The sequence below is a fragment of the Ovis canadensis genome, chromosome 10, assembly GCF_042477335.2.
Source record: "Ovis canadensis isolate MfBH-ARS-UI-01 breed Bighorn chromosome 10, ARS-UI_OviCan_v2, whole genome shotgun sequence".
In the NCBI taxonomy this organism is placed as follows: Eukaryota; Metazoa; Chordata; class Mammalia; order Artiodactyla; family Bovidae; genus Ovis; species Ovis canadensis.
This window is the reverse complement of record NC_091254.1, coordinates 34,635,832-34,654,605: the sequence shown is the minus strand read 5'-3', so window position 1 is coordinate 34,654,605 and position 18,774 is coordinate 34,635,832. Positions and strand designations below refer to the sequence as shown.

The following is an 18,774-nucleotide window of genomic DNA, read 5'->3' as shown; positions in this document are numbered from 1 at the left end:
GAGTATCCCTGGATAGATGCCTCCGCACAAAACGGCAGGAGAGGGGGCGAACCAGCGCGCAGCATCTGGCGGGGTTTCAAGTGCACGGGGGGAGCAGGACTTGAGGCAGTCTCGAGTCGGAACAAGCCCATTCGGACTCGAACCGAATGCTGGGGCCAGCGCGGGTCGCTGACCTCGGGTGCGAGGCGGGGCGGGCCCCACATGCCGAGAGGCCCGGAGGCGGAGGAGCGGCGGGCTGGGAAAATGACCCCAGCGACCCCACGCGCCCCCGCCTCCATCGCTCGCGGCTGCACCTGCCCGGGTGGAGCGCAACGAGCCGGCGGCGGAGGCGAGGGCCAGCCCCGTGCTCTCAGAGGTCTCCACCGGCCCTCAGATAGTGGCTCTGCACACCCTTTAGCTGCTGCAGCAGGAGGGGGCCTCAGGGGACCGTCCGGGCGCCCCCGGGAGCCCGCATGACCTAGACCACGTGCCCACCACCCCGGCGTGTCGCTCAGGCCCAGGGCTGGCAGGGCCCAGGAGAGGGAGGGAAGAGGAGGGCGGGAGCCGGGGGATCAGGAATCTGGGGTCCGAGGGCGCAGGCGAGCTCCGCCGAGGTGGAAGCTGTGCGAGGTGCCAAAGGGGGCGCGGAACTGCTGCCCTTCCCGGGGGCCGCGGGCCCTGCATCCTGGCTCGGGTGGCGACGCGCAGCCCGCTGGCCCTCGGAGCTGGTCAGAGTGGAGCAGACAGACGCTCCTGGGCCCCCTCCGCAGGAGCGGTCCTTCCCCATCCGCCTGAAGGTGAGCCTGGCTTCCGGCATCCATCCCCCTGCGGCGGCGCAGAGTGGAGAGGGGATTGGTGGACACGAAGGTGGGCCACAAGATCCAGAGTGGAGCCTCCCCCAGAGTGATCCAGCCTTCGGAGTGGGAAGGAGGCAGGTGGTGCTCGAGGGAGTGGGCAATCGGGGCCCACCTGACTGCAGCACGGAGACACAGAAAGGCTTTGCCAAAACTTTCCTCTGGGACCCCTCCCTCGCTCACATGAATCAGCTTCCAGCCCCAGTGCGAGGCTCTTTTCACACGTGCAGCTTCTGGGCATGGAGGAAGGCTCTGCCTGCTCTCCTTCCAAATTAATAACCGCTCTCCTACAGCCTCCAATACACGTGTTCCGTTCGCTCTGCCGTTTGTATGACGAAATCACCTACATGTATTTGAAGTTCCTTCACACTTATGAATCGCAGTTATTTTTGCATAAATCCAATTCCCCACGGAGCTCAGGGGGCCTTACAGAGTCAACCTAAATTCTCATAAAGTAGCACCAGAGTGGCGTGGGTGCTGGGTGTTGAAGCGTGAATACTCAGGCTAAACTCCTGCTAAGTCGCGCTGCTCATATTTGAAGGGCACAGGTTTCCTCTTAAGGTACCAAACTGTGTTAGCCAACTTAGGCAGAGAGCAGAGCGGCCTGCCTCCCAGGTTGCGTGGCAGCAGGGAAATCTGGGGGTCTGGGATCCAGTCTTGGCCTTGCTATTAACTCTCCTAATTTGTTTAAGGTCACAGATCCCTTTTAGACCCTCTGGCCTTCCAGTTTTGATCCCTAATATTGCTTCATTCATTCTCTGGGGAGTCTAGTGGACGGACATGGGGGAGGGGTGATGAAGAAAGGGTATTTTTCAAGAGTTGCTGTTCTTGCTCTACAAGCCAACGTTTGGAAAACATTGATATATATTAGAAGATTGATTTAAAATCAAATATAATAAAGCATAGCATATACCCGAATAAATATTGTCACCCTAAACTAGGGTTTCTCAACTTTCACACTGCTGATGTTTTGGGCAGGATGATTCTTTGTGTGTGTGTATGGGGGTTGCGGGGCAGGGTCTGGGCATCCTCTGCCTCTACCTAGTAGATGCCAGCAGCCTACCCTCCCCACTAGTGGACAGAACCAAATATTGCTGAAGTGTGTGTGCTGGGAGGGAAAACGAGATCACCTCCAGATGCGAATCACTGCTTCATTCTAAAAAGTTTTTAAAAACGAAGCTGCATTTCACCAGTGCTCTTGAGGTAAGATGCACTTTTTGGTACCACTGAGAAATAATAATAATAAAAATCCTACCAATTAAACTGTGACACACTATCAAATATAAGACATATCCTCACTTCAGAGATTTTTGAAATGTGAAAAAACATGCACCTTAGAATTAATGAAACATGAAGTACTCTGTCATGCCAGGAACCTATATAGGGCACAGGTGGGTTGACAAAAGGAAAAGCTGAGTGATCAGTTTTACATTAGGTGATCTAGAAAGGCTTCTTGGAGGAGGTTTTTTTTTTTTTTTTTTTTTTTTTTTAAAAAAAGAATGTTTACTCTCCAGGCATTAAAGGAAAAAAACAGTTCTGAGGAGCTGTGGGATTTCAGGCCCAGAAGCAATGAAAGCACCTAGGGCTTTGGGGGAACTAAAATTAGTTCAGTATGGCAGAAGGCGGAAAAAAAAAAAAATGCTGGAGAGTTAGGTGGGGTCAGATGCAAAAAGCCTCTGGGTCATACTAAGGACCTTGGATTATCTTGCAGGCAAAAAGGCAGCTGTTGAAATGACTGAAGAGAGGACCCTGATAAATCACAGAGGCAAGGTCAGGCCAGAAAACCATTGTCGGAGGACCTGACCCAGCTTAATAGCAAGGCCGCCCTCTGCTCTGGACTACAGCTCATGCCACTTGAGGTTAACACAGCTGTCACTTCTACTTGGTAATCCTTTTAACCCTCTCTACTTGACTTTTTGTCCTAAACATTTTCTACTCTCTGCAAACTTTCTTCATCCAAACCCCAGCCCTCTCACTCCTTGTCTAGAAAATTGAGGCCATCTGACACAAATATCTTTCATTTTACCTAAAAGATTTCATTTCCAATTATCTTCTTTCTTGCCTCTAATAAAGAAATACTGTGGTTCCCACCCTTGCCCACCCCCCAGATAAATTCTTTCTCTTAAGCGCTGGAGCAAATCTTTCCTCTAGACTTTCCCCTGGACTTTTTTCTTTCAGTTCTCTCCTCTCACCTTGTATTTTCCAGTGCGTTCCCTCTGCCAGTTCCCTTAATCCATAAATATGCTCAAATCTTCCCTCACTCCCCCAACCCCTGGAGTCCTGGTCCCTTTCTTCTCCATCGCAAGCAAACATGCAGACTTCTGGGTGCATGTTTGCCAGTGTTTTTAGAGGCATCCAGAGTCCTCATTAGGAACAAGGGATCTCAACTTGCTTGCAAACTGGACTGTGCTATTCACTTTCAGGGGAATAATGAGTTTCAGGGCTCCTGAGAACAGCCAGTGCTTTCAGAAGAGAGAGAAGTGGTTTTTCTAGATGATTTGTCTCCTGGCTAGCATCCTGGCTAGCTTGGTTTATTGTCAGGAGAGAAGGCAGTATCTCAGTTTGGATTGTAGGGTAATGATTACAAAGCACTTAGACTCAAGGACATAGCAGTTTGTCTTTCTAGGGGGGGGGGTGCTGGTTATACAGACTTGACATCATCATTACTAGTGTCGACTCAAGTGATTTGGATGCGTGTCTTCTATATTTTTAAATTAAGACCATGCAGGTTGATTTTATACACCAGAATGGCTTCAGGAGGATTTGTGCTAAAGGAAACAACACTTGTGTGGCACTTAAAAGTGTGTGGAAATTTCCCCAACATCAGATCCCTCCCACAGTGTTACTTGCCACAGAAAGGAGGAAGAGGAACAACACAGCAATCTGGTCCCATGGAGCATTTCAAACCTGCTCTGCTGCTTCCTGCTGCAGACTCTTGGCCAAGTCATTTAGCCTTCTTGTGCTTCAGTCTCCTCACCTGTAAAGTGGGAACAGTGGTATTTGACCTATAAAGGTTATTGAGATAATGCATACAAAGTCTTAGATACTGGCTGTTCATGGTAAACTGCAATACTTTTGAACTTTTATTAGTATTATTATTAAGAGACCGATGCCTCAATCTTCTTCAGGAGTCTTTATTGACTATTTATTATTGTATTTCATTTTTGATATTGATGGATCTGACTCATAAACTCTGTCTTTACTTTTCTGAGGTTGTTGACAAAAACAGAATGACCCAAAGACATTTCCAGGAAGTGACTTTTCAGAGGTCAGCATTAGTCCATGGCCGATGATTGACTGAGAGATGTGACCACGGGTGACTCGCCTATCAAACCACCAGCATTAAGGGACTGAAATTTCTGGGCATAAATGGAGAGAAACCCTCACCACAGTAATAATACATATCCTTATAGTAGTTCACTCTTTTCTTTAAGAAGCCAACACTTCATATTCCTTTTGAGTATGTTGTTGTTATTTAGTCACTAAGTCATGTCCAACTCTTTGCAACCCCAGGGACTGTATAGTCCACCAGGCTCCTTTGTCCATGGGATTCTCCAGGCAAGAATACTGGAGTGGGTTGCTATTTCCTCCTCTGGGGGGATTTTCCCAATCCAGGGAGTGAACCCACCTTTCCTGCATTGGCAGGTGGATTCTTTACTGCTGAGCCACCAGGGAAGAAATCATCAAATTTATGCGAAAAACAAAACAAAACAAAACGTGAAGCGAGTCTTTTCATGGTGGATGAAAAATGCTTAACAAAACTGAGTCTTGTTAAATTTGGTGGAGAAGATGGAGTTAACCAGTTTGATAAAAATTTAGTATGGGAGGAAACTGAGGCTCAGAGGAATTTAGAGCTTTGCTCAAGAAGTAGTAGCCCATTATTCAAACGTGGCTTTGTCTGACTTTCCATTGATACCAGTCACAGTCCTGGACTTCCCTGGTGGCTCAGATGATAAAGTGTGTGCCTCCAGTGCGAGAGACCTGGGTTCAATCCCTGGGTCAGGAAGGTCTCCTGAAGAAGGAAATGGCAACCCACTCCAGCATTCTTGCCTGGAAAATCCCATGGATGGAGGAGCCTGGTAGGCAGTCCATGGGGTTGCAAAGAGTCGGACACAACTGAGCGACTTCACTTTCACTTTCTTTTCACAGTGCTAGCTCATGGGCGTGTGGTGAACATCACACTGAAATCAAATACATGAGCGTGCACAGTTGAGAGGGCACGGTCATACCTGCCGTGTGTCTGCACACTGCTTGGGTCACAATAGTCAAGCTGCAACCTGAGTATCTTAGCTTGGGTTGCCATAACAAAATGCCACAGACTGGGTGGCTTAAACTATAGCCATTTATTTTCTCACTGTTCTGGAGGTTGGGAAGTCTAAGGGCAAGATTGGTTTCTGGGACGTTTCTCTTCCTGGCTTGTAGACGGCCACCTTCTCACTGTGTCGTCCTGTGGTCTTTCCTCTGTGCATAGAGCAAGATATCTCGTAGGTCTCTTCCTACTATTGTAGGGACACTAATCCTACTGGATTAGGGGTGTGGCCTAGTTTAACTTTAATTATCTTCCTAAAGATCTTATCTCTGAATAGAGTCAAACTGCAAGTTAGCTTTTCAACATATGCATTTTGGTGAGAGGCAATTCAGTCCGTAACACGGAATGACTTGTGTCTCCTTAAATCATGGTCACCTTTGCTGTTGTTTAGTCACTAAGTCGTGTCTGACTCTTTGCAACCCCATGGACTGTAGCCCACCAGGCTCCTCTGTCTGTAGGATTCTCCAGGTGAGAATACTAGAGTGGGCTGCCGTTTCCTTCTCCAGGGGATCTTCCCAGACCAGGGATCGAACCTGTGTTTCCTGCATTGCCGAAGGATTCTTTACCACGGAGCCACTAAGGAAGTTCTCATGGTTACCTTACATAGTGACAAAAAGCCCAGATAAATGTGGGAAATCATTGTCAAACTAGTAATATTAGCACAGAGGCTTTAATACTGTCCATCCAAAGGGAGCATAGAAATGTGTGGAGCACCAGAAGGAAGCCAGTCTAGGATTTTAAAAACTGCTAAAAGTGACCAACCCATAGAGACTGTTAACTCAACCAATCAGGAAATCACTCTGATTGAGTTTTGTCTATCTTCCTTTGATAGCTGAAGACATTTATGGTTTCCAAGAGTTCTGTTCTGAAGCAAGTTTCATGGAAACTATGGCTGATGCCAGCTTTTGGAGGCAGAAAAACTTCCCTGCCTGCCTTTGCTCACTTGCCTATGAGCTCAACTTGCCTATGAATTCAACTAACTAATTCTGGTACCAATAATTTCGTCACATTCAGTGGTCTGAGCTGGTTTTCTCATTCCACAGAGCAAGAGTAGTGGTTGTAAAACCGTTGGCTTTGGCTTCACAGTCATTGCTAAGGCTCTTTGCAAATTCCGTGTGAATATTGAGTTACTCAGAGGAAGACATTGATGATGAATGCTTTTTTCCCCCATAAATATTGGTTAATAAAGCCAGTTTCTGCAAATTTGAGAATGGCATTTTTACAAATTTCTAATATTCCTATTGAATAATTAAGTTCTCATGGTTATATTATTAGTAGCCATGGCCAGGGGAGTGCTCTTTATTTGGGACAAAATTGCATGTCTATGTCAGGAAAAGGCTCAGTAACAACCCTAGAAGTAGCTTCGTTGTGGCTTTGTCTTTCCTTATAAGGTGAATGATATGAAAACCAGGACATAAAATCTTTTCAAAATCAACATTTGGGGAAAGATATTGCAAGATGGCCCTAAAGCAAAACTAAATACTTAAATGTGTAATGTCTTGTGGAAATGCTGCTGTGCTTTATTTTACAATTTTGGGGTCTGCCTTGTGAATGCACTTGAATCGAGTGCTTGTATGCATCACAAAGTGTTTTTCACTGGACTTTCCTAATGAAAATGGTACCGTACCCAAAGCAAATGCATAAGGCACCATAGTTACTTGTGAGCGTTTACACTGGGTACACCACAAGTAAAAATGTTTAATTTCCTGTGGACGATAGACTTTTTATGGTGACTGGCAGATACCGTGGTTCTTCATTGGGTGTTTTATTAATATGCAGTTGCATATCTACTTGAGATTGACCTTGAGTTTAGGCAACTGATGACTGTTCTGGGCCCTACGAATTTGTGGTTTAAAGCCAGATACCAATGAACGAAGAGCAGCTGGGGCAATTTGTAGTATACTGTTCCTGATAGTGTGGTTTTCATAACATCCCTCTAAAATAGAGAAACGACAGTCCCATTTTACGTGCGTATCCAGCGTGGAGTACTCTGATGGGTCCAGGGGAGGATCTGTGTTCCCCTGAAGGGCCAGCCCCTGGGCAGCTTTAGTGGAGAGTGGTCTGCTGTCCAGGCCAAAGTTCACTAAGGTCAGGCCTTATCACAGAGAGCTGGGGAAAAGCTCTTTCATTAATACTCATTGCAGAAGATGCTAGGCATTGGGGAGAGTGGGAGGGAAAATGTGAGAAGAAACAAGCTTGTGGAGACCATTATAAGAGCAAGCAGCTCAAGACAGGACTGTTTTGGAAAGAATCAACTTATCTTAAAGCCAGAGGTGAAGGGAATATGAATTGATTTATAGTTTGTGAAGATCTAGACATGATTTTGAAGGTGATGTCGTGGAGGGGGTAAAAAAAAAACCTTTGTGTATTGTTTAAAAGTTATCTGTATTATAGAACCTATAAAGTCATTTTTAATTTTTGACTTTATTATCCATTGGTGTTGGTTTCAGAAAACAAGCTTTGAAACTGACTCCTGTTGCCAGATTCTTTCTGCTTTCAAGCCTTTGGTTTTGATGGGAGTGTTTATTTTCAGTAAAAAGCTAAAAAGGAGCTTAGCTTTTCTACCCTTTTTGAACTTTGCAGGTGCATTTTCAGTTGTCAAGGTTCCAGACGTGTGCATTCCTAATAAACACAGTGTACGAAGCAGAAGAGCACACGTTGGGTGGATTTTGTAAGAGACCTCCCTGCCACTGGGTGGGAGAGAACAGAGCGGAGGAAGGGAGAGCTCTGGCTAGGAGGTCTCTGATTAGCTAGGAGTTGGCTTTACATGGGCCGTGGAAGCTTCCATGCCTTGAATCCTTTCCAGATAACCAAGCCGTCTCAAATATGTTGCAGAGAAGAGGGCAGGACCAACGGGACAGTCTTCAGTTTGGATATGATCACCGCCAATTTGAGCTTCTTAACGCTTAGTTAACCTTAAGAAAAACAGCATGAATATAGCCGGAAAAGAAACATGTAACAATTCACAAGGAGACATATTTGTTCCTCCCTTAAAGCTAGTTGGGTGCTCGTAGCTGGCTTCCATGGTGTCCCTGTTCACCCCAGGGTGGCATCTGCAGCTCTGTCCCTCCCGTTCACTGGTCCGACTCCCGCACTGGACGGTGAGCTCTGCTCTCTGTCACCCTGGCATCTGGCCCAGTCTCTGATGTGGGGTGAGTCTTTGATGAACACTTGAGTTTTGAGAGAGAGATAGATTTCAGCTCTGCCACTTACTTGCTGTGCTATTTAGGGATGTCATTTAATTTCTCCAAGCAGCATTTCTTTTCATCTCTAATTCCTGGATGATTGTGAGGGCTGAGTGAAATATGGTATATAAGGAGCCTCGCTTGGAGCCTGGCGCCTAATAGGTGCTCAGGCTCATAGGCTTGACAAGTGTTCTTCAAATGCTGGTTTGCCATGCTCAGAAGTTCCAGGGACTTGACTGGCATTCAAGGCTTTCTGCACCAGCTTATTCTGAATAGGTAACATGATGCTCTGTTGTTTTTTCAGACTGATCTCCTTCCAGTCCCAGGCCCAACTTGGCTCCAGGTTTTTGCTGGTATTGAAATTGAGCAGGACTCTACGATCCTTGCCTCCACCCTCCACCGGCCCCCGACCTTTGCTTGCCTTTTGTCTATGGAAAATTTTAGTCAAAGAATAAATTTAATCAGAGAAATGAGAAACACGGAAATCAGAGAAATGAGAAACACGGAAACAAAGAAAAAACAGTCAAAGGAGACTAAATAATAATAATGTAGTTAGTAACAATATTCAAGGACCTTTAGTTCTTTCTCAAGGGCTATAGATAGTATTCTGAGCCATATCCTGTGAGCTGTCTCATAAATACTAAACATGAGGTGGACAAGTCAACTACATGATGACCAGATTGTACTCAGGACATGAGCTGCCACAGTTCTGAGAACTGACTGCAAAGAAATGGGAACAAGTGGACCCTGGAACTGAAGAATAACTGTACCTAGATAACCAACACAATGCTGGTCAGACCACTGATGACCAGTTTGAAGATGACTGTCAGAGCTGATGATGCTGTTCCTGCCTGTAGCCCCCTCCCCACTACTATCTATAAAAGCTCCTGCGCACTGGTTGCCAATGTGGAGGGGTGCAGAGGGGGGAGTTGGCCTTTGGACACATGTCTGCCACCCTCCCCACCCCAGTTGCCGGCGTCTGAAATAAAGCAGACTTTCCTTCCCACCAGTCTGGCCTGTTTATTGGCTTTTGAGCAGTGAGCAGCCAGACCACACACCTTTCAGTAACAGCATCATTCATTCTAATTCTGGGCCATCTCTTTCCTCTAAGAGTCAAATATTGTTTTCCCCAACACCATCCCTCTTATAGCAACTGTACAGTCCTTCTTACCTACCATTTCGCTGATGCCTCATCCAAATTTCCACTCCCTTCTACAAAGGCTGGCAGTAACCTGATAGTTTCAACCACTATTTTTTTTTTAATTGTAGTAGAAAAAAAAAAAACAAAAACCCAAAGTGAAATTTACTGTTTTAAGGGTAGTGTTAAGTACATTCACATTTTTGTTCAGACAATCTCCATAACTTTGTCATCTTGTGCATCTTGCAGATTTTGGGCAACCACGCATCAGGTATGCTATTGAAAGCATTCCCCCCCAGAATGAACTGTGTACAATGTTTAGATCATGAGTCTATAAATGCCTGTTCTTCTGTAGGACTGGGTTTTTATGTTTGGTTTTTTTTATACCATATCCCTCACTCATCACATTTCATTGGACATTGGGAGATATGCTGTATGTGTGTGATTCCTTCTACTAAGTTATAAGCTCTTTAAAGGTCAAGTGCCATGTCTTATTGCCTTTTATCCAGTGTAGTAATAAGTCATGTATTAGAGGCTAAGTACACATTCGAAATAAATTTAACAGATTCATTAACAGGCAAACAGACTGAGGCCATTGTCCCAGTAGATTAGTTGAGTCATGAGAGATTATCTCAACTCATTTTAAAATGTAAGTGCTGGCCATCGATTTGGACCACTGTAGCAATCAATACATTTCATATCCAAAATCTGAGATTACACAAGGCTTTAGACGTTCCAAAACCTGCTTTTAGATTGCTCAGCCACCATCGTGTTCTAATTCTGGCAAAACGCTCAAAGCACCGTGTAGGATATTACATCATTTCTGGAAGCATCTGGAACTTGCTAAATAAAAGCTGCTGGGAGGATGCCTTCTGTCATTGAGTGGAAAGCACCATAAGTGAAATCATCACCAGTATTGATCATGTGAGTTTCTACTGAAAACCCATGTGCCATTTTATATGCTGTTGCTTTAAGGCTGTCACTGGCGGCCCCTACCTTCTGCAGGAGAGGTTGGGTTGGAGGTCACGGCTGTTGGATCCATAGTTGGCCTTCAGACCTTCCAGAAAGGAAGGGAAGCAACCACCTGTTTTATTTTTCCCTTCCTTGGCTTAAGAGTCCCATGGAAAGCCTATTCCTATTAATTTGTTTTCTTTGACTGTTAATATATTTGAAAAAGGATTAAATGGAAATACTGTACTAAAATAGTAAAATAAAGAGACTTTGCAAAGCTCGCCAGAGATCTGAAGTTTACCTAGGGCCTCAGGGACCAGTATAGCTCAGCAGTGGAATTTTATTGTATGTATAATTTTCCCTAAAGATGCCTTCTTTGATTCTTTACAGTAAATGTGAAATTGGCTTCAGATTTTCAGCCTACAAATATGTTTTTAAAGGCATTTTAATCTTCTCTGGGTGATGAATGCCTTTGCAGACTGGCTAATAGGCACACGTCAGCACACATTTTGGTGGGTCCTTCTATTTTCAATTTCTTTTTGCATGTTGTCTTTGATCCTTCCACTTTGTACTTAGAGTTGGATTGCTTCTATAAAGCAAGTGGACAATTTCCCTTGATGTGGATCTTGGGAAAGCAGTCCAGAGTCATTTTTTCCCTCTGGTTTCTCATTTCCAAGCAACATGCTCCAGCAATATACGTTACTCCAAAACCTGTGGGACAGATTATCTACAGGGCCCCTTAATACCTTCGGAGCAGAAATAAATAAGCAACACACAAAGGCAGGGAAACAAGAATGCTTTAAGGAGAAAAGCACTCTAGAAGGGTGGTAACCTGTGAATACTCCCAGAAGGCGACTCTGGTGTGTTAGCCCACATGGAGTCCTGCTGCTGTTGTTTGCCGAATTGAATGAAAGGACATTTGTTTTGTTTCTTGGAGAATGTTTTCTAGTAAACACTTTGCCAGAAACCCAGGTTCTTCTCACCCAACCGAGAGAGTTTTTATTAGGGAGAATAGCGTCCCTTTCTACACAGAATTAGAAAAAAAAAAAAAACTAAAAAACTAGCTCCTTGTCAAACTTTGTTCAACTTTTAGGATTTTTTTTTTATTCTTATCTGTTTCTCTTAAGTTATTGCCTTGCATCCATAGCTCATGGATTTTCATTGGTTAAGTGGTTATTCGTTACTTCTATAAACATTTAAGTCTATGCTTTTATCATCAGAGCTACATCCCACAAATTGAAATATGGTATTTCCATAATTGTTCAGTACGGAAAGGAGTAAATCAAGGCTATAAATTATCACCCTGCTTATTTAACTTTTATGCATCACGCTAATTGCTGGGCTAGATGACTCACAAGCTGATATCAAGATTGCCAGAAGAAATATCAACAACCTCAGATATGCAGATGATACCACTATAATGGCAGGAAGCGATGAGGAACTAAACTGCCTCTTGAAGGTGAAAGAGCAGAGTGAAAAAGTTGGCTTAAAGCTCGGCATTCAAGAAACTAAGATCATGGCATCCAGTCCCATCATCACTTCATGACAAATAGATGGGGAAACAACGGAAACAGTTGACAGACTATTTTCTTTGGCTCCAAAATCACTGCGGATGGTGACTGCAGCCATGAAATTAGAAGACACTTGCTCCTTGGAGGAAAAGCTATGACCAACCTAGATAGCATACTAAGAAACAGAGAGATCACTTTGCCAACAAAGGTTCATCTAGTCAAAACTATGGTTTTTCCAGTAATCATGTGCAGATGTGAGAGCTGAACTATAAAGGAGGCTGAGTGCCCAAGAATTGATGTTCCGAACTGTGGTGCTGGAGAAGACTCTTGAGAGTCCCTTGGACAGCAAGGAGATCAAACCAATCAATCCTAAAGGAAATCAACCCTGAATATTCATTGGAAAGATAGATGCTGAAGCTTCAATATTTTGGCCATCGATGTGAAGAGCCAGTTCAATGGAAAAGACCCTGATGCTGGGAAAGATTGAGGGCAAGAGGAGAAGTGGGCAACAGAGGATGAGATGGTTGGATGGCATCACCAACTCAATGCATGTGAGTTTGTGCAAGACTCTGGAAGACAGTGAAGAACAGGGAAGCCTGGCATGCTGAAGTTTATGGGGTTGCAAAGAGTTGGACAGGACTTAGCAACTGAAGAACAACAACAAATAGAGCATTTTAAAGTTTCAATTATTTTTTTCACTGACCCATGAGTTATTTAGAAGTGGATTTTAAAGTCATACTTGTTTGGGGAAGGTTATCTATATTATTGGTTTCTCATTTTTTCCTTTCTGATTTGAATGATATAACATTTGATATTGAGATTTGTTTTGTGGCATTACTATAACGTCATAGGGCTTCTCTCATAGCTCAGTTGGTAAAGAATCTGCCTGCAATGCAGGAAACCCTGGTTCAATTCCTGGATTGGGAAGATCCCTTGGAGAAGGGAAAGGCTACCCACTCCAGTATTCTGGCCTGGAGAATTCCATGGACTGTATAGTCCATGGGGTGGCAAAGAGTCGGACACGACTGAGCGACTTTCACGTTCATCTTTCATAAGTAATCCATAGATGTTTGAGAATAAAGTATATTTGCTTGTCTCCATTAGACCAAGCTTATGATTAGAAAAGATTTTCAGTCTTTTCTCTCTAGGCTGAATGTCCTGTTGTCTGATCAGTTTCTGAGAAAGATGAGTTAAAATTAGTCTTTATGTCTGTGGATTGAGTGTAAGTTGAGGTTATCATATTAGACACACACAAGTACAAAACTGTCTTCTTGGGCAATAGTCCATGTTGCAGTTTATTTTATCCCTAAAAATGATTTTTCCGGATTTATTTTGACTTTGCTTGATATATATTTAGTATCCATTTACTTTCAATCTTGGATGTTTTTAGTTTTAAATGTTTTGCTTTTAGCATTCAGATAAAATTTGAATATCCAACTTGGGAACCACTGTATTTCAAAAAGTGACTTATTTGGTACTTTTTCATTTGGAGTATAGCTGATTTGCAATGATGGGCTGCCATCTCTGGGGTCGCACAGAGTCGGACACGACTGAAGCGACTTAGCAGCAGCAGCAGCAGCCAATCTCTGCTGTACAGCAAAATGACTCAATTTTACACATAGATACATTCTTTTCTATATTCTTTTCCATTATGGTTTATCACAGGATATCGGATACAGTTCCCTGTGCTCTACAGTAGGACCTTGTTGTTTATCCATCCTATATATAATGGTTTGCATCTACCAACTCCAAACTCCCAGACCATCATTCTCCCCTGCCTCCCACCACCCTGGCAACCACAAGTCTCTTCCCTATGGCTGAGTCTGTTTCTGTTTTGTAGATAGGTTTATTTGTGCCACATTTTAGATTTCTATTCATCTTGCTTTATGTTTGAATCCTTTATTTCTCCGTTTTTACCTTCTATCAGTAGGATCAATTAAGTTTTGGATATATCTTTTTCCTCTGCTGATTCTGAAATATTATGGACTATTTCTATACTTGAAAAAAATTTGTATACCACAGAAGGTTTCCCATGGACAGAAACTCCAGCACTGTTATCTTCTGGACATGGTCGAAGTCCGCTGCAGCCACAGGAAAGGGACCTCAAAGCCTGCGGTGCTTTACTCAGTCTGGGAAGGGGCAGCTGAACACTTTTGCCCTGTCCTGCGTGGCACCACTTTTCTGGCCTCCTATTTCTCTCCTTTTAACAATGATCCTTACATTTCTCACAGGCATACTTAACAAGCCTAAAATTGATCCCCTCTGCCACTTTTGTCTTCAATGATGCAATGTCTTAGAACGCCACTGTATCCTACGTGGGACTGCACCTCAGTGTTTTACAACCATCTTGCTTTTGTGAAACCCAAGTTATTTGTTAAAATTTTTGTTTTGATTAACTAAATCTTTAGATTTATGCTGTGTTTTTAAGTTTCTCTGTTCACGGTTGCGTCTTACATCTCTTTGAATTTCCTCTTTCTGAATTATATCTTTAAGATCTGACAGTGAATGTCTACTGTGATAACTCCTTTTGTGCTTTGAAATGAATGCACGTTTATTTTGCCTTGATATTTAAATGGTAGTTCAGTGGAATTAAAAAAAAAATCTTGGCCGACAGTTATTTGAGGATGTTATTCTATTCTGTTATCTTCAATTGTTGTGGCTTAGAAGTTGGCTGGAACTTAGCTGTTTGGTTATCCAGGCTGAGTGCCATCTTTTTCCTATATGGTTGCTTTTAAGAGCAGTTTTACCTTAATGAGTTTAGATTTGGATCTCATTTAACTATTTCTACTCAAAGCTTGTTTTGTTTCCTAAATCTTAGGATTCACATTTTGAATCAATTTGGGATAATTTTTATCCATTATTCTCTTTGACCACTACTTCTCTCTTGTTCTTTCTTATCTCTCCTGAAAATGTATTTGTCATACTTTGTCATTCTGTCGTCCATGTCAGTCAACTTCTCATATTTTCCAAGTCTTTATTTTGCATTCTGGATAATTTCCTCAAACTTATCATCCACTTTACCAATCTTCTCCTCAGCTGTGTTTATTAATGTGTTCCCCATTGAGTATTTTAATTTGCTGTGATAATTGTCATTTCTAGAAGTGGGATTAGGTTCTTTTTCAAGCTTGTTTTCTCTTGGGAGTTTTTTTCTGACTTTTTTCTTTTATATGTTTAACCATAATACATATATTTTATAATTTATGCCTGAAATTCTTGGAGTCTAATTCTGCCCTGCATTATATATACTATATCAGGATGGACTGTACTTTAAATTTCATATTCTGTTTGTCTTCAACAGACTTTCTGGCAGTACTATTGTGGGGCATGGGTTGTGAACAGGTTTCTGTGGAATAGGCTTTTGTTTGCTTTTGCCACGTGTCCATGGATATTTCAGACCAGTTCCAATTTTTAAATTAACTTCTTGGCATGAGTGCTCTATGAACATGTATATGGTATAGAGGGCAACTCCAAACTGGAACTACTGTATCGTACAGGTCTGCCATCGCACATTCATAAGGACAACTGTACCTTCTACCCCAAACCCAGCTCAAGAGAGACCAGCTTTCTCTTCTTGATAGGTATTGGCACACAGCTAAAGTAATTTGCCTTTCTTTTATACTTGGCCCTTGGAAATTTCCATTACTCCCTTGCAAGCTCAGAAAGGATGTTTGTTCTACTGCTTAGAATTTAGTAGCAAGACCTTATAGGGAAACTGTATGTGCCAAGTGACAGAACCAGAAGTCTGGGGGGAGTCGTTTTCATGTACATTTGAATCTTGAAGGATAGGGTTAGAGGTGCTGGCCCTCCAAGCAGTCAGAAATCTGTGTATGATTTTATAGCTGGCCCTCCAGCTCCAGGGTTCCAAATCCATGGGTTCAACTAACTATGGATAGTGTGATAGTGTTAGTTGCTCAGCCATGGCAACCCCATGGACTGTGGTCTGCCAGGCTTCTCTGTCCATGGAATTAATTCTCCAGGCAAGAATACTAGAGTGGGTAGCCATTCCCTTCTCCAGAGGCCCTTTCTGACCCAGGGTTGAATCCAGGTCTCCTGCATTGCAGGCAGACTTTTACCATCTGAGCCTCTAGTACTGTAGTTCATATTTATTGGAAAAAATCTGTATATAAATGTACCTGTGCAGTTCAATCTTGTGCTCTTTGAGTCGACTGTATTTAAAATAAAACATATAGCAAACATTATCTCTGATGTGGAATAATTTCAGTGTACCATTTACATGCAATGGATTTTAGAATGTGAAATATTTGAAAATTAAAGATCTATTTAATTAGTTCATTCTTTAAAACTACTTGTGAACTCTTTCTAGATTTGCATCAAATATTTCTTGGGACCATTTTCATTAAATACCAAATCCTGTTTTGGGAATCTTGAAGATAGTAATTGTGGAATAAAAGGAACAGAGTCTATCTGTGTATTCATCAAAGCTCTTTTAAGAACAAATACGAGAAATTCACTCCAGTATTCTTGCCTGGAGAATCCCATGGACAGAGGAGCCTGGCAGGCTATAGTCCAGAGAGTTGCAAAGAGTTGAACATGACTAAAGCAACTTAGCACACATGAGAAATTCAACTCCAAATGGCTTAAGTAGAAAGAAATATTTATTGATTCAGATAGCTAAAAAATCCTGGGATTTATTGTCCAAGCACAGCTAGACTGACATGCTCAGAAAATGTAATTGAAGTCAGTCTCTTTTAATCTCGTTTCTACTTTTTTTTTTTAAATGTGTTGGCTTTACTTTCATTTGAATTCTCTCCTTATGGTGGCAAGATGTTTTCCAACAGCTCCAGTTAAATAGAACTTCTCTTTCCCAATTGAGCAATCTCCTGGGACTGTGGCTTACGGACCCATCTTAGGTCATCTGCCCATCCCTGGTCAGTTGAAGTGGCTGAGGGATGATGTGCTCTGATTGACCTTGCCCCTGGAGTTGAGGAATAGGGTTAGCGTTGGTCAAACTGTGTGGGCTGAGAATGGAGGAGAATGATGCTCTGAGAGGAAAATTGAGATTCTGTCATCAGAGAAGATGGGAGTGAAGACTGTCCTCCATACCCTAATTGCTTGTTTGTGTTTGCTCTTCCTTTCAGGACAGTGTTGAGTTTAGAAACATCTGCAGTCATTTGACTCTACAAACTGAAGGACAGCAGTTTGACAGAGATATGAATGCTGCCCACCAGCCAGTGTCTGAAAATGATAGTCGAGAAGCTGATTCAGTCACTTGCTAATCTTCCTTCTGATGCCCACATGGTAGCCTGTGCTTCCTGGAGACAGATCTTACAGAATCTCCCTGACATATGAGTATTCAAGATGCTGGAATTAAAACAACGGCGAGCACTGCTTAGAGAACTGGAGAATACCTTAGTTCCCGAGTAAATCAGCAGACAGTGGATGCTTTTATTCCAGTGAGGAGACACTTGATAGCATACATAGCAGTCTGACCAGTGGCATTTGTGCCCTTTGGAATTACAGCATGTTGGTGAAAATTTTTTAAAGCAGTAGTTCACATTTTTAAGTGTGCTAACACGTTTGCTGACTTTTTGATTGAAATATATTCAACTTCGTGGAGCTAATTAGATTATATATGTATATACATTTATGAATTTATATTAAATATTAATTTTAATTGAATGACACCTTTAGTCTATATTCATATTAATGTTGGCCTATGAGGTTTAATGGGGCTTCCCTGATGGCTAGTGATAAAGAATTCGCCTGCAATGCAGGAGGCGCAGGAGACACAGGTTCAATCCCTGGGTCAGGAAGATCCCTGGAGAAGGAAATGGCAACCCACTCCATTCTTGCCTGAAGAATCCCAAGGACAGAGGAGCCTGGCAGGCTATAGTCCATAGGGTCCCAAAGAGTTGGACATGACTGAAGTGACTGAGCACACGTGGGGTTTAATATAGTTATTTGTATGATTAAAGCTCCATGGTTCTTAACATTATTTTGAATAAACAGAATGTTCGATAACTGATATGTCCTACGTACTGAACACTTCATTTTATGTTATGAAAATGATCTTTGAAGGTTGAAGGACTACAAACACATGTGTCAGTAATTGAGCTCCAATCCTGGCATTAATAACTTGCTGTCGGGCAGGGGAGAGCTGCTTCTAAACTTTGTGCTTTCATATACTGGTTTCTAAATTTGAAATGATAATGAGCTATGAAGTACCAAGACTATATAATATGTAAATACAAAGTACAGTATTATTAAAGTCTCATGTGAAAACATCTAGCTCCTCGTGCTCTTTCTAAACATTCCCCGTGAAGTAGGAAATTCTGGTGAAAAAAAGGAGGGAGTGGATATACTAGCAAATTTCCCTAAACATTTAGGCCTAGGAAAAGAGAGTGACTTTTTGCAACAACAATAATCTGTGCATGCTTTGTTGTTGCTGTTTAAGTCGCTAAGTGGTGTCCAACTCTTTGCGACCCCATGGACTGTAGCCCGCTAGGCTCCTCTGTCCGTGGGATTCCCCAGGCAAGAATACTGGAGTGGGTTACCATTTCATTCTCCAGGGATCTTCTCAACCCAGGGATCGAACCAGCATCTGGTTGGCAGGTGGATTCTTTACCATTGAGTCACCTGGGAAGCCCCCTGCATGTGCTTAGGGAAAACTAAGTTTCCTGTTGTTTAATGATGACTGTGTTGAGAACAAAAGTAAATCGAAATTCTGCTTTTCTCTTCAAGTTTTAGCAGAAACAGCTTTAGATTTTTTTTTAAAGAGTATAATGTATACATGTAACTTATTTTCTGAGGAATTGTAAACTGGGTTTGTATGGTAAGACTATATCTAGCTCCTCTGCCCGTGGTATTTCTCAGGCAAGAATACTGG

General features: G+C 42.7%; 1 protein-coding gene across 1 annotated transcript; it reads left to right on the top strand.

The window, feature by feature from the left end:
* Nucleotides 1-201: 201 nt before the first annotated feature.
* On the top strand, nucleotides 202-17,237 carry DLEU7 (deleted in lymphocytic leukemia 7). Its single transcript, XM_069602486.1, is given in 7 exon segments — nucleotides 202-315; nucleotides 374-568; nucleotides 570-642; nucleotides 645-696; nucleotides 698-776; nucleotides 17,027-17,116; nucleotides 17,118-17,237. Coding segments are annotated over 7 exon segments (723 nt in total).
* Nucleotides 17,238-18,774: the final 1,537 nt, after the last annotated feature.